The sequence below is a fragment of the Macrobrachium nipponense genome, chromosome 39, assembly GCF_015104395.2.
Source record: "Macrobrachium nipponense isolate FS-2020 chromosome 39, ASM1510439v2, whole genome shotgun sequence".
NCBI classification, from domain to species: Eukaryota; Metazoa; Arthropoda; class Malacostraca; order Decapoda; family Palaemonidae; genus Macrobrachium; species Macrobrachium nipponense.
Window position 1 is genome coordinate 3,042,822 of NC_061099.1, and position 15,380 is coordinate 3,058,201.

The 15,380-nt window shown below is 36.7% G+C and overlaps 1 protein-coding gene across 3 annotated transcripts; it reads left to right on the top strand.

Moving 5' to 3' along the window:
• Positions 1-2,672: 2,672 nt before the first annotated feature.
• LOC135210032 (CD59B glycoprotein-like) lies at positions 2,673-9,994 on the top strand. Of its 3 annotated transcripts, none has more exons than XM_064242802.1 (4): positions 2,673-3,039; positions 6,904-7,154; positions 8,522-8,678; positions 9,460-9,994. In XM_064242802.1, exons 2-4 carry the CDS (start codon positions 7,017-7,019, stop codon positions 9,588-9,590), a joined length of 426 nt encoding a protein of 141 aa, XP_064098872.1. In that variant the 5' UTR covers positions 2,673-3,039; positions 6,904-7,016; the 3' UTR covers positions 9,591-9,994. The 3 variants fall into 3 exon arrangements, with proteins under 3 accessions (XP_064098872.1, XP_064098873.1, XP_064098874.1); XM_064242803.1 differs by having other exon boundaries at positions 6,912-7,154; XM_064242804.1 differs by having other exon boundaries at positions 2,673-2,957; positions 6,912-7,154.
• Positions 9,995-15,380: the final 5,386 nt, after the last annotated feature.

Below are 15,380 nucleotides of genomic sequence, written 5' to 3' on the forward strand. Positions count from 1 at the left end.
AATCTAATTCTGGAAACACGCCGTGATGCATCTGCAGGCCACTGGTTCAGGTCCATGCACCATTCATCAACGCACCTGATCCCGTAAGTCTATTTGCAATCACGTTGCAAGGAACATGCGGCATCTGATGTGCGTTAGTTATAACTATTTATCTGACATGGGACTATAGACACATTTCCCATCGGTCCATCGGCCTAATCTTTTAATGGAATCGTGCTTCGTGGCGCACTCAATAATGGAACTACAAAGTCAAGGTCACTCTAAACTGGGCCAGTAGATCAAAAATTAAAGTTAGATCATAGAAGTAAGAGAAATGCGAACGAGGAGACAAACATTACCTCTTTAATGAGGTTCTACGCAACGTTTCTTTCTCCACGACCGGAGATGGCTGGTGGCCGGTATAGTAATTGGAACTGGTTATTCGTAAACCAGTTCAACTCAGTTTGAAGCTTCGGGAATTCCCTACAATAAACCTTGAGACCTTGGTTTTGACAAAATGAAGGTGTTAATGATGTCCATAGCTGTGTTTTTATTGCATTTGTACTATTATCGTTGTTGATGGAAAGTCTGCAATGGTACTATATATTTCATTATACACATTCTTCGTTTTTCTTGTCATAATCTTTTCTTGTACGTTACATAATAGTTACACAAAATAAAATATCAGAATAAATATTTATATAAGTTAATAAACGCAGAGATAATTAATACAGATAATTACTTATTAAGTGCAACCTGTGTCCTTGAAGAGAACGCAATATCTTAGACCGATAGTCTATTTATATACGCTCGTTCAACTAATGGCGCATCATATTTTGCATGCAAATGGTCCTCATTCTTGCTTGATGGATTCCAAGAAAAAATTAATAGTCTTATTTGAGAATAATGGTTTAGTTATTATTATCATTATTACTGACTAATACGAATGGCCTCTGAATATCTAAACATTCTATAATTTGGGGTGTGGCTGGTGGTATCAATGTATGTAGAATTTAGTCTTTTGACGAACATTATATAAATGCCACGTCTGATAGGATTCATTGAGATGAATCCTATTAAACATCCTGTTTAGGATTTAAGCTTTATAAGTTTGAGGAAATAATCCGACCGTCAAGTAGTGGGCTATTTTTATTCAGGCGTTTTCACCTCACCAAACCGCAAACCAAGTAGCAGTGGAGGTTGTTTGCAAACAAAGAGCTGACTCATGCTTATTACTAATCTGGTTTGGAACTCAGTTCCTGAAATGTTTCTTCATGTGTTCCATGAGTTACCTGGGGTGAGCGTTCTGACAAAGATGGGTTGGATGTCAGACTCCTTTAACAAATTTTAAATTATTATTTTTTTTCTCTCTCTTTATTATCACTTCCCACACTCCTAACCTCTCGCTTACTCACCACGAATTCATTCATTATTGGAATTGGGACTTACATGGTGGTGTAATGGGTTTCAAAATGATTCTGATAAATATTCTTTCCTGTCACTTATGTTAAACCTACTTTCTGTGGCTCCTTAATCAACAGTATCTATCGTAAGATAACAATGTCAAATAAAGGCAATAATTAGACCTACACACAAAGACTGCTTTGGAGATTGTCCGTCTGGTCATCCTAACCTGCGTATTATATTTACGGTTGAATATTAAGATGATAAAAAAAAACACACTTTTCTCTCTCATGTGGATGGCATGCATAGAAACAAACAACATTAATTTCATAAAGGCGCCAATAGGAACACTTATAGAAACTCCGGGACAAAGCGCTGGTTGTTTGAACTTCTGCGAGAGCTGCTGGAAGTTCTGAAAGATCTTACAGAAGTTCCTGGTATTTATAGGTCTAACGCGCCGTTTTTGAAGAATGCAATATGAGAGGTGCTTGTGTAAATACGATGGCATTATTGTTGTTCGCGTTAATTATTTACCGGGACACTTGAATTTAAAGTCGCTATGCAGTGATTCGAACATTGGCATTCAGTTGCGGAGGTCCATGACACCATTACCGGTTCAATGCAGATTCGATACTCGGACTTGAGTCGTTGGGAGACCGGGCCATCATCAGTAATTAGAAGCAGGAACAAATATTGCATACGAAAGAAGACTCTGCCGGAACGGCGTTATTGTTTCTTTGTTTCTTTTTTCCTGGTGCGTTCTTGCTCATTTCCACATGGCGCCACAATGTATTCATTTACTGACTATATTGCTTCGTTATCAGCTCCGTCATGCATTGTCCGAATGTGCTAATGACAGAGTCTCCTTTTCCTTCTTCTTCTTCTTCTTCTTCTTAGGGAAAGAATTCCTTCCGTTTCTAGGCCAATTCCTGGTACGCCCAACGTCAGTCGCATGTTTACCTTTATTTTTTACCTGGGAGAATTTCTTGGCCAAATTCCGTTAAGGGTCGTGCGTTATTTTTTTAAAGAAAATTATGTTTTTGTGTTGTCTGTATAGGTCAGCAACTATTGTTTATTTGTATGATTTTGACTCTTCAAAAAAAATGGTGGCTTTGTCTCACGCTGTATGGTTAGAGCTATTGTTCATTGTCATCTCGTGTTTGATAAAATGCTGCAATTTTGTCTAATGTTGTTTGGTCTGTAGCTTTTATTAATTTTCATCTCATTTCCTTTCCGAAAACAGTTGTCTCGACCGTAAGGTCAATAACCCATATTTGTTTTCGTATGTTCCACCAGGATACCATTTAGGAGACTGTGCTCGTTAACAGACAACCGACTTTGTAAATATAGTACTAACCAATGACATAACTTACAGCAGGAACCAGTTGCCCTAAGGCATTCAGAGTTTAACTGACATTCCCATTTCTTCGTTGTCCGTGGTCAGGCCCATGGCACGTCCTTCAGCTGGGTATCTAGTCATGGGCAATGTACGCCAGTTTAAGAGTGCAAGCCTTGGTTGGTGGAAGTGTGCGTGCATTTTTTAACGGTTTTCAAAAAGCGGAAACTTGGATACGGTATATTGTGGACGACCGGTCACCATAGAGTTTGTGTTATGTGTGCTTTGTGGTTCGTTTACATAGGCCTATACATACTATGGTATGCGAGTGTATTCTTGTATACATTACCCTAATGCATGTAACGGTGTTAGACTTCACACCCAGCCCACACCCCTCGTTCTCTCTCTGGTGAATATAGGTCTATGATTAGTTTTTCATTTCAAAATAATTGCTTATAGCAGGAGTGCAGATCAGAGTTCTCATTTACTAGGCCGTTGGAATGTTCTAGGCCTATACCCCACCCAATTGAAAATGGGTATTCGTGCCTGCTGAGGTCAAGAAAGGTGGTTTGGGCTAGCAACTTCCCTAATATATATATATTATATATATATATATATATATATATATATATATATTATATATATATATATATATGTGTGTGCTGGTACTTACTTTCTTCGCACAGATCTAAGGTAACGTGTGCCGACACTGGAGGCTATACCTTGGGGAATTTGACTTATATAAATTTTCTTACCTTGCTGAATTAGCTAAAAAAGGGTTCTAATTTTAGATGAGAATTGAAAATTAATGGGAGCTTAATTCTTTATTCTTTGCTCGGGTTCTATAAAAGTTTTTCCACCTTCTGAGTTACTGGGCTCTTGGACTGATAAAACTTAATTGGCACTTGTTGCAATTACGAGTCTATAGGCACGAGGGAATTTCACTGAATATTGATTGTCACTTTCACTGTCTTTGATTGATTCGCACACCACACTTTTGCACCTGTTCTTCTTCTGGGGATTCTTCTGTCTTTCTCTCTCTTCTCTGCCTGTTGCTGCGCCACTGGTTCTCCTCGTTCCCCTCTTTGTCGTTATCTTCTCTCGACTTCTCTGTTCCCCTTTTTTCTCTGCTCTCTCCTCTCTCTCTGTCTGGCCTTTTTGTTAGGATGGAATCTCCTTAGCACCGCCTTTGAATTTTTGGATTCCGACTGGGTGTGGCATTTTCTGAAAGACTTTTTGTGTCTTAGTGGCTACAGACATTATACAAGACCGCCTTCCTGTCATGTCTTTTACAATGATTCGTAGGCTCTGAATTTGTATACGCCTCCTTCTTCATGTCCTGGCTTCTTAGGGGCGTATCCCTTGGTAACCTCATAGGTCATTCGTTGATACCCCTTTTGGGCTGTCTTATGACCAACACTCATGGCTTTTGATTCGTCGATACTAGAGGCCTACCTTTGAAAGGGTGGAGCTTTTAAGAATTTGGTACTTCCCTCTTTCTAACAACGGGTCATAGAATTCCTTTTTAACGTATGCCAGATGGCTCTCTCTGACCTGTTCACGAAGGGAACGCCGATTAGTCATAGGCGCTAATGAGAGTAGTTTCCAATTTCTCGAAGATGCCTGGGCGATATCCCTCATCGGCTATAATCTCTTGTTGGTCACTAATCGCTGGTACGGACAGAGGCTTTTTGGGGAAGATGAAAACCAGATGTCTAATGGCTAAAAGCCTAATGTTTTGAGTAACAAAATCCCTTCGCTAAGAAAAATCATTATCGTATTCCCTTTCCCTTTTTCTTCTCTTATTATCCGTTTCGTGCCTTTTTCTTAAGTATTATTAAGTTATTGCCTTTTGTAATGACGACACTGTGCCACACTATTACATATATATGGGGAGGTTGCTGTCCCAAACCACCTTTCTTGACCTCAGCAGGCACAAATACCTATTTTCAATTGGGTGAACTATAGAGAGAGAGAGAGAGAGAGAGAGAGAGAGAGAGAGAGAGAGAGAGAGAGAAGGTCTTAAAACCCAGAAATTCTATTTGTTCAACAAATTGGTATCTAAACAAAGTGAAGAGCTATGTGCATATGATACAACAAAGCCTACAGGTATTTGAACGTAATGCAACTTTTATGCTAAAGGCTGAAAGACCTCCGTGTATTGCAAATTGAAACCGTCTGTCCATAGAATTGAAAAAAAAACTATTGCAATTCTTGTGACACCTCGGCCTCAATGGCCCTTTGGGAGTTTGTTTACAAGCTAAGAGGACATTTTGGGTGGAGGAATTGCTAACGCCATTTTTTCTGGAAGCCTCTCTCGACCGTTCAAGTGTCCTGTCCAGAGAGGGAAGAAGATGATGGAGGTCCCACAGCGCATGCGCAAGAGGAGGATTGTGATGTTTCGGGGGAAAAAACCGTTTTTTTGGCGGGTTTTTAGCATAGAGTGATTGACACTCAATGGTTTTTAGTCACTAAAAGGTATTTAAAATTTACAAAAGTCTACAATGGCCAGAATTATAACGAGACTGATAGATATTCATGCGTCATTCACCAGAATTACGAGAATTTTGTTAAAAATAAGTATGATAACTGGCTGAAATGACTATTACTTGTTTTAGTTTTGTTTCTTTTTGTTCGTCCTCAACGATACTGTTCAGTTGCGGTTAGAATTTTTTTTTTTTTAAATTCTCAGCGATGACGGTAATAAAAGGGAGTGTCGAGATAGCAAGTCCTGGCTTAAGGGCCGTTGCCTAGATTGCTTTATCGAAGCTGAGAGGCATGATACCTACGTAGATTTTTTTTTCTTCCCAACCAAAGTTCCTCCGTGAAACGTGGCGTGAATGTCCCGTAGATAATCGCCACGCCCATACCAATATTCCGCTCAAGGGGAACAAAGAATGTCAGCCTTGAACTGAAGACAATTTTGGACAAACTGATCGCTATGTTATATAGCTGCTAATTATAGTTTGCTTTTGATGCTATTAATACTCTTCTACTGCTTGCCACTTCGATTTTGCTTAATTAATGCACAGCGTTAAAACTGCTAAGATTCATGTTTCTGTAAGGAAAGTAATAATGATGGAGAGAGAGATTCACTTTGTCTCACTGACCGGCTTTTTGCAGATAAAATCTAACACACCGTCTCTCACACATTATGTATATATATATATATCTATATATATATAGATATATGTATATATATATATATATATATATATATGTGTGTGTGTGTGTGTGTGTGTGTGTGATGTACTACAATTATTGCAGCTGGCATCATGAACATCACGTATTCACAATCACACACACACACACACCACATACACACCAACTAGACTCCATACATACAAAAGCACAATAAGACTCATAGACACCGCATACCCACGAGTGTGTGCTTGCTTCATCCTAGGAGCAAGCATGACTCTCAGGCACTTGTGACGTGGTTGCAGAAGCAGGAACTGAGCATGCGCTGTGCATACTCTATGAGAGGCCGATGTGCCCACGGTCTTTGGTGCCTTCCACGTGTGTAATAGCCTGATGAGAGAGGGAGAGGAAGAGAGAGATTAGGCGCATGCGCGGTATTTTGAAACTTTTTTTTTTCTTTCTTATCCAAGTCATTCTAGGACGGTGCATTTGAAGTCTAGTTAAAAAAAAATCGAGGTTTGTTTATCTTGTTAAGTTATTTATTTATTTAAGTTTCGTTTTATATGTTTATGTTATCTGAATTCCATAAGCCGAAATTATTGAGAGAGAGAGAGAGACAAGAAATAAGGCAGACATATTTGGCTTTTCATTCACAGCTGAAAACATTTTGTACTTTTAACGACAAATTATCAAATACCAGGAAGTAAATCAATCTGAATGAAGCCAAATGAAAATAAAACTTTCAGGTATAAAGAGTAAGAGTGGGACTTCTCTCTCTCTCTCTCTCTCTCTCTCTCTCTCTCTCTCTCTCTCTCTCTCTCTGCTAAACCATATACTTGTTGGTGAGAAAGTATTTAAAAAAAAATGGCATTATTTTCATATGCATTTAGCAAATAATGTCTTACAGCACCAATGTCCATTGTTATTGAAACGCCAGTTCCTTCCATGATTTAAATAAGTCAGTCAATTTTTTATCGCCTGATTAATAATTTCTTAAAGATTCTTTTTTTAACTTTTTTCTTTTCGTCTGTCCACCTCGTAAGGGAAATAGGTAGTGCATTGTGACGCCAGATCGACATAAAAACATAACAAAACAAAGCCAAAAACAAACAGCCAACCAAAAAAAAAAAAAAAAAAAAAGCAGAAAAAAAAAACAATGAAGGCAGTTCTGTGTTTGTGCCTGGTACTCGTCTTTGTATCCACTTCGTCAGCGCTGAAGTGTTACCAGTGTGAAAACTGCCAAAAGGAAGACCAAGTATGGTCGAGCTGCCTTCCAGGATTTGACGTCTGCTTGGTAAGTAACAGTAGTAGTAGTAAGCGGGATTTGTCATCGGAACGGCTCATACACCGTAGACATTACTAAGTGGTTTGCAGTCCCTTAGGCTTCAATGGCTGCACCCGCGTTTCAGCCCTTTACTTAACTTCGATTCTAGCTTCCTTACTTCTATCTCGCTTTCCAGCTACTCTGACTCTTTCGCCTTTTCAGTTTCTTCAGATCCGAATGGTTGAAAGTGCACCAGTGCTTGACTTTATAGCAGATTTTCCACAAATCAAACAGAAGATTTCACGTCACAAATTTTGTACGTTACTTTACCCCTAACTCTCTGTTCTGTACTTTTCACAGCACTCTTTACATTTTCTGTTTTTTCTGATACTTTTCTGAAAGTAATAGTCCTTCTGCCTACGCAAACTCTCCTCACATTACACAAATAACTTCTCGTAAATATCAGAATCACAGAAAAGACAAAAGATCTTACACCTAGACACTTTAAAACAACAGATGAGATTGACTGCACTCTTCTGTGCAACTGCACCTCCCAGTTTTAACCTCCACAGACACTTTTTCTTCTTCTTTCCCACCATTATCCAACATTAAGGGGTCGGTTGCCTGATGCGCATTCTCTTACACTGCCTTGTAGCAAAGGCATCCTCCTCCACCAAACCTCTCCTCTCCATATCTTCCTTCACTAATTCTCTGTCTCCCTCTCGATCTTCTTCCTCTAACAGGTTCCTCCCAAGCCCTCTTCACTCCCTCCTCGTCATCCATCTTCAACACATGCCCATACCATCTTAATCGTGGCTCTATTATCGCCTCTGTAATCTTTACTAAGCTTGCCCTTCTTCTTATTTTGTCATTTCCCAATCTCTCAAGCAGTGATATTCCCATAATCCACCTCAGCATTCTCATCTCTGTTCTCTCAAGCTTTACTTCCTCTTTTCTTCTTAGAACCCATGTTTCTGCTCCATACATTAACACTGGTCTTATCACTGTATTATAGATCTTGACTTTTAGCTTGATTGGCATTTTCTTATCACATACCACTCCAGCTACCTCTCTCCACTTCCCTAATGAAGCTTTTATCCTACTGTCAACTTCAGCCTGACATCCTCCCTCTTGGCTTAAAGTAGATCCTAAGTTTTTAAAATTTTTTGCCTGTTTTATAATCGAGCCTCTTCTATCTTGTATTACTATTATGCCTCCACAGACACTACATTCTCTAAATTTCCTGTACTTTTTTTCTAATTCATATTCCTTCGACCTACTCAAACACTCCTGACATTACTCAAAAAAACATCTCGTAGACATTGGGAACACTGAAACTTTTACACCTAGACACTCCAAAACATAAGATAAAGCTTGCCCATTTCTAACCTTCGCAGACGTCCAGACTGAGCGATAAGATCAGAAAGTCCTGCGCCCCCAGTAACTTCTGCAACATCGAGAACATCGACCGAGATTCGCTGGATCCCAACAAAAACGCCAAGGGCCTCTTCTCCGACCACAACATGAAGAAGATGATGAAAGCCAACCTCTATAGTGAGTTTTGGTTTGGGGTGTCAAACGCACACACACACACACACGTACTGGCAGTCAGGAATTTTTCATTAGCAGAAAGGTTATATCATTAGTTATAACTGCAAAGACATAAATGCTATAAAAGGACTGTCACATTTACGGAGAAAATGAAAAAACAAAAATAATACAAGAAAATAAGCAAGAAATTACACAAACACACACATGCACGCACACACACATACATATACATACGTATTTATAACTGAATCACGAAAGTTTGGAACGTGATAAATGTATAAATGTATAAATAAGCCACGAAGGAAAGATAAACAACGGAGTAGCTGCAGGTTTCTCCCAAGCCCTCTTCTCTCCGTTGTTTATCTTTCCTTCGTGGCTTATACCTTTATCTACGTGTATTATGTTATAATAATAATATATATACTATATATTATATATATATATATTATATATATGTGTGTGTATGTATATCTATTATAATATATATATATATATATTATATATATTACTATATATATTATATCATATACAAGATTCCGAATTATCATCATTTGAAACAGCACGTCATTGCACAGCATTGTTGCACTATCACAATTTTTTGGAGAAATTAGTCAAGAACGTTCTGTTTAATTTTTCTCCTATGCCTTGACAAGCTCTCCTAATTTAAATCATTTCGAATTATTTAATTAATTATTTCTCACTGGTTGTATAAATTTTTAATTATTTATTAAATAATTAACTTATGTATTTATTTATTTATCTAATTATTTATCTTGCACCACAGCCAAAGGTAAGCTGGTCCACTGCTGTGGGAAGGACTTCTGCAACCGCTCCTCTCGGAGGATCATTAACCACAGCCTCCTTTGTCTTTCCCATCTGGTCCTTCTTCTGAAGGCACTCTCCGTCGCCCCTTAATAATCAAACGGCCTCGTTCAAATGACTCTTTTGTCAGGGGACGCTTGCAGTGTTTAAAAACACTTTCCTACCTTCGTCTCCAGCTCCGTTGTTCCTCGTGGGAGACACTACGACTTCAGAAAATAATGGTTTTCTCTTTCTTCCAGTTAATCTGGAGAGATTTTTAAAGGCGTTTTCAAAACTCTTTTATCTTTTCTATACAAGAATAAATTCTGTTGCTCCCGGACATGTATTTCTGCACAAGAATAAATTCTGTTGCTCCCAGGCATGTTTTTCTGTACAAGAATAAATTCTGTTGTTCACAGACATGTATTTCTGTACAAGAATAAATTCTGTTGCTCCCAGACATGTATTTCTGTACAAGAATAAATTCTGTTGCTCCCAGACATGTATTTCTGTACAAGAATAAAAAAAAAAATTCTATTGCTCCCAGACTGTATGTCTGTACAAGAATAATTCTTTTGATTACCAGGGGACATGTATTTCTGTACAAGAATAAATTCTGTTGCTCCTCAGACAGGTATTTCTGTACAAGAATAAAAATTCTGCTGCCCTCCCAGACATGTATTTCTTACAAGAAATTTAAATTCTGTTTGCTTACCCAGACATTGAATTTCTGTACAAGAACTAAATTCTGCTTTTGCCTTCCCCAGAACATGTTGTTTCTGTACAAGAAAAATTAAATCTGTTGCTCCCAGACATGTATTTCTTGTACAAGAATTAAATTCTGGTTGCTACCCAGACATGTATTTCTGTTCGAAGAATAAAGTTATGTTTGCTCCCAGACAATAGTGTTTCTGCTACAAGAATAAATTCTGTTGCTCCCAGAACATGTTGTTTCTGTAACAAGAATAAATTCTCTGTTGGTTCAAACAGACGTTTATTCTGTTACAGAATTAATTTCTGTTGCTTCCCAGACAATGTGTTTCTGCGTAACAAGAATAAATTTCTTGTTGTTCCACAGACATGTATTTCTGTACAAGAAATTAAATTCCTGTTGCTCCCAGAAACATGTGTTTCCTTTGTACAAGAATAAATTCTCTGTTGTTTCACAAGGACATGTATTTCTGTACAAGAATAAATTCCTGTTGTTCAAACAGGGACATGTATTTCTGTACAAGAATAAATTTTTGCTGGTTGCCCTCCCAGACCGTGTATTTTCTGTACAAAGAATAAATTCTGTTGTTCACAGACGTTGTATTTACTGTACAAGATTTAAATTCGGATTGCGTTCCCAGCAACGTGTAATTTTTCTGTAAACAAGAAATAAATCTGTTGCTCCCAGACGTGGTATTTCTAACAAGAATTAAATTCTGTTGTTCACAGACGTTGTTATCATGGTACAAGAAATTAAAATTCTGTTGCTCCCAGACGTTGTATTTCCCTGTACAAGAATTAAATTCTGTTGTTCACAGACGGTTTGCTATTTCTGCTACAAGTAATAAAATTCTGTTGCCTTCCCAGGAACAGGTTGTATTTCTGGACCAAGAATAAATTCTGTTTGCCCTTCCCAAGCATGTTTTTCTGCTTAACAAAGAATAAATTCGTGTTGTTCACAGACATGTATTTCTGCTACAAGAATAACTTCTGTTGCTCCCAGAGTGTATTCTGTACAAGCATAAATTCTGTTGTTCACGAGTGTATTTCTGTACAAGAATAAAATCGGGTCGGGCCCAGACAGTGTAGTCTGTAAAGAATAAATTCTCTGCTTTATTTTCCCCGAACATTGTATTCCGTACAAGAATAAATTCATGCTGGCCCAGGACATGTATTCTGTCAAGAATAATTTCTTTGCTTCAGACATGATTTCTGTACAAGAATATAAATTCTGTTCTCCCAGACAGTATTTCTGTACAAGAATAAATTCTGTTGCTCCACAAGAACATTTGTTATTTCTGTACAAGAATAAACTTTTCATATTTGCTCCCAGACATGTATTTTCTGTACAAGAATAAACCTTCGTTGCTCCCAGATGTTGCTCCCCAAGAATTGTTTCTTGTACAAGAATTAAATTGTTGCTCCCAGGAATAAAATTGTTTTGTTTCTGGTACAAAATAAATTCTGTTGTTCACAAGGAACGTGTTTATTCTGGTCCAAGAAATAAATTCTGGTTGTTCCCACAGAATGTATTTCTGTACAATGAAAAATTCTGTTGCTCCAGGCATGTGTTTCTGTTACAAGAATTTAAATTCTGTTGTCACAAGAACATGTATTTTGTACAAGGAACAAAATTCTGGTTGCTACCAGGACATGTATTTTTCTGTGTTCAAGAATAAATTATGTTGCTCCCAGGACATGTGTTTGTCTTGTTTTTTTTACAAGAATTAAATTCTGGTTGCTCCCACAGACATGTGTTTTCTGTACAAGAATAAATTCTGTTGTTCCACCAGACGTTGTTTATTCTGTACAAGAATAAATTACTGTTTGTTCACAGACATGTATTTCTGGTACAAGAAAAAATTAAATCTGTTTGCTCCCAGACATGGTTTTTTTGTTTCTGGTACAAGAATAAATTCTGTTGTTCACAGACATGTATTTTCTGTAAAACAAGAAATTAAATTCTGTTGTTCACAGACATGTATTTCTTGTACAAGAATAAATTCTGGTTGCTACCCAGACGTGTATTTTTCTGCTACAAGAAGATAAATTTATGTTGTTCACAGGACGTGTATTTCTGTACAAGAAATAAATTCGGTTGGGTACCCAGGAACGTTGTATTTCTGTACAAGAATTAAATTCTGTTGCTACCCCAGACGTGTTTATTTCTGTACAAGGAAAAATTAAACTGTGCTGCCCAGACGTGTATTTCTGTGACAAGAATTAAATTTCTGTTGCCTCCCAGACGTGTATTTCTGTACAACGGAAACAAAAATAAAACAAAAAAAAAAAAAATTTTTTCTTTTTTTCTTCTTTTTTTTTACTGTTGCTCCCAGACGTGTAATTTCTGTACAAGAATAAACGTTTCATGTTGCTACCCAGATGTGTATTTCTGGACAAGAATAAATTCTGTTGCTCCCAGGTATACAAGAATAAGTTCTTTGTTGTTCACAGACATGTATTTCTGTAAACAAGAATAAATTCTGTTGCTCCCAGACGTATTTCTGTATTTTCAAAGAAAAATTAAATTTCTGTTGCTCCCAGACATGTATTTCTGTACAAGAATAAATTCTGTTGCTCCCAGACGTGTATTTCTGTACAAGAATAAATTCTGTTGTTCACAGACATGTATTTCTGTACAAGAATAAATTCTGTTGCTCCCAGATATGTATTTCTGGACAAGAATAAATTATGTTGCTCCCAGACGTGTATTTCTGTACAAGAATAAATTCTTTTGCTCCCAGACATGTATTTCTGTACAAGAATAAATTCCTTTGTTCACAGACGCATATTTTCTGCAAGAGAAAAAAACTTCTCTTGTTCACAGAAATAATTTTGTTATTATCAAGATCTTTCTGCTCGGAACTGGTTGTGACCAGCCGACATAATTTTTCATTTTTTTATACATTTTAAACATAAATGTCTCATTTTTCACGAAAATCTTAATATATCAATAAAAACTTCTTTTGCTTGTAAATATGAATTTGAAAGGGAAACAATAATAATCATCATTGGGCTTACCTAGTTTTGACGTCTGTTGAAATGAAAGTATGTACTTCATACAGAACTTTATGAAAAATTATATATATATATATACTATATATATATATATATATATATATATATATAGATATATATATATATATTATATATATATATATAATCGTCATAATCAGAATATGTAGAACATGACCTCTGTCTCAACATGAAGAGTAATACTGTTTCTAATTAATGACATTACAAGATATTAACAAGCAAATGCAAAGAAACCTTAAGACAGACCTTCACGTGGAGGTAACCTACTCTTGACATTAAATAGAATAGACTTTCTGAATAAAGTTGCATTGAAGCATGAAGGCCTAACCCCACTCTCTAACTAGAGAGAGAGAGACTAAAGTTCTTAGTTCTCGAACCTCTTGAAAGATATATAACCCTCAATTTTGCCTTTTTAAACAATATACTGTATCCTATATATTACAAACGTTTGGGAGCAAGAATATAAAATAATTCATATAAAATATTGCATATACCATTAAAAAACCAGTGATGGTACCGAGAGGTAGGTATACTACATAAAATCTACGAGATTTGTTATTTTAGATAAGAAAAAAAATTGGCCCGTATATCACTGCGCACACGCGTAGTGTACTTGAAATTTAAATTATACAAAATCCGGTAAAAAATCCTTCAAGATAATTACACAGCCCCTAATTGCACATTGCTCACTGTTTGTTAAATATAGCACCTTCACTTAATGGTCCTAACTACTTCCCTACTGCTGAATTTAGCTCTAAATGAATTTCTCTTTGTAACTTAATTGTGTGCTCTTGCCTTCTTGGTCAGTATACCTCCTGCTTCCAACGGAGACGGTAAGAGAATCTCTGCCTCCAGTGTCTTTATTATGTTTTATTATGTACGGTTTAGTTTTAAGTCTAATTTGATGCCTTGGCTCAGTATCATATTATATGTATTTATGTTCAGTGGCGTAACCTTACGTAATGACCACATAGTGTTATGGTCAAACTCGTAGCCTAAGCTTCTTTATATATATATATATATATCATAGATATATATTATATTATATATATATATAGATATATATCCCTATATATATATATATATATTAATTTAAAATTAATGAATATTTACATGCACGTGAATTTCAGTACATGGCCACGCAAGCAGACAAAAAAACTAAGTGAAACTATGTAAGTAGTACATGAAATGGTTCCTTGTTCCTGAGAGCTTACGCCAACAAACACAGTTGCGGGCACACTACGCTATTAGCGATTATACTCGTGCAAGATGGAACTTCCTCTTAGAAATAGTTGAGACTCCCTTTACCATATTTACAGGAACAACGCTCTCTGTGAGTTCCTCCACTCGCAGAGAATTATCTACCAGCTTCACAGGGGATGCTTAGCCATTTTGTGCGTCTGCTTAGTAGTTCCTATACTCAGATTTTGAATATTGTCTTGATATTTTCACGAATTCTTATTCTCAAACGCTCAACACAGACACACACACCGAGTAACACAACACAAAGGTATCTGTAAATTTCCGCCACTTGTATTTCCTGTGTTCTGCCTTTCACAAATTATAATATATATATATATATATATATTATATATATATATATATATATATATATATATATATATATATAATTTGTTCTGCGTTTCTTCGAAGATTTAAATCAGGCATAGGCCTAATCGAGCACAAATCGGCCATGGGACTTCCATATAGCAGCAAACATCATGCATAAACATCTCTGAGTTGTATAAATTACCCATTGTTATCATCCCATCATCACAAACTCTTGTCAACTATCATATGAATAAGCAAACATATAAACACATTTACATTTATGTATTACTCTTACATATACGTATATAATGTACTGCATACAATTATACTATGTTTACACTTAGGCTGTCATAATTAGACACTTACGTGCATGTTGACCTTGCAATTGCGAGATGTCTCTCCGTTGGTGAAACTTTTACCGCCAATTTTGTATCACTTGATTTTTGAGCCACCGCTGAAGGTTAAATCTAAAGGAATGAAGTGTTGGGTTTCAGCAGATTTATCGTTTTAGGTTCGTTACCGGCTCAAGACATGAACTTGCAAAACACGATCATATACAAGTCGAATAAGTCACGTTGCGTCGATTAAAGCAATACTCAGTCGACA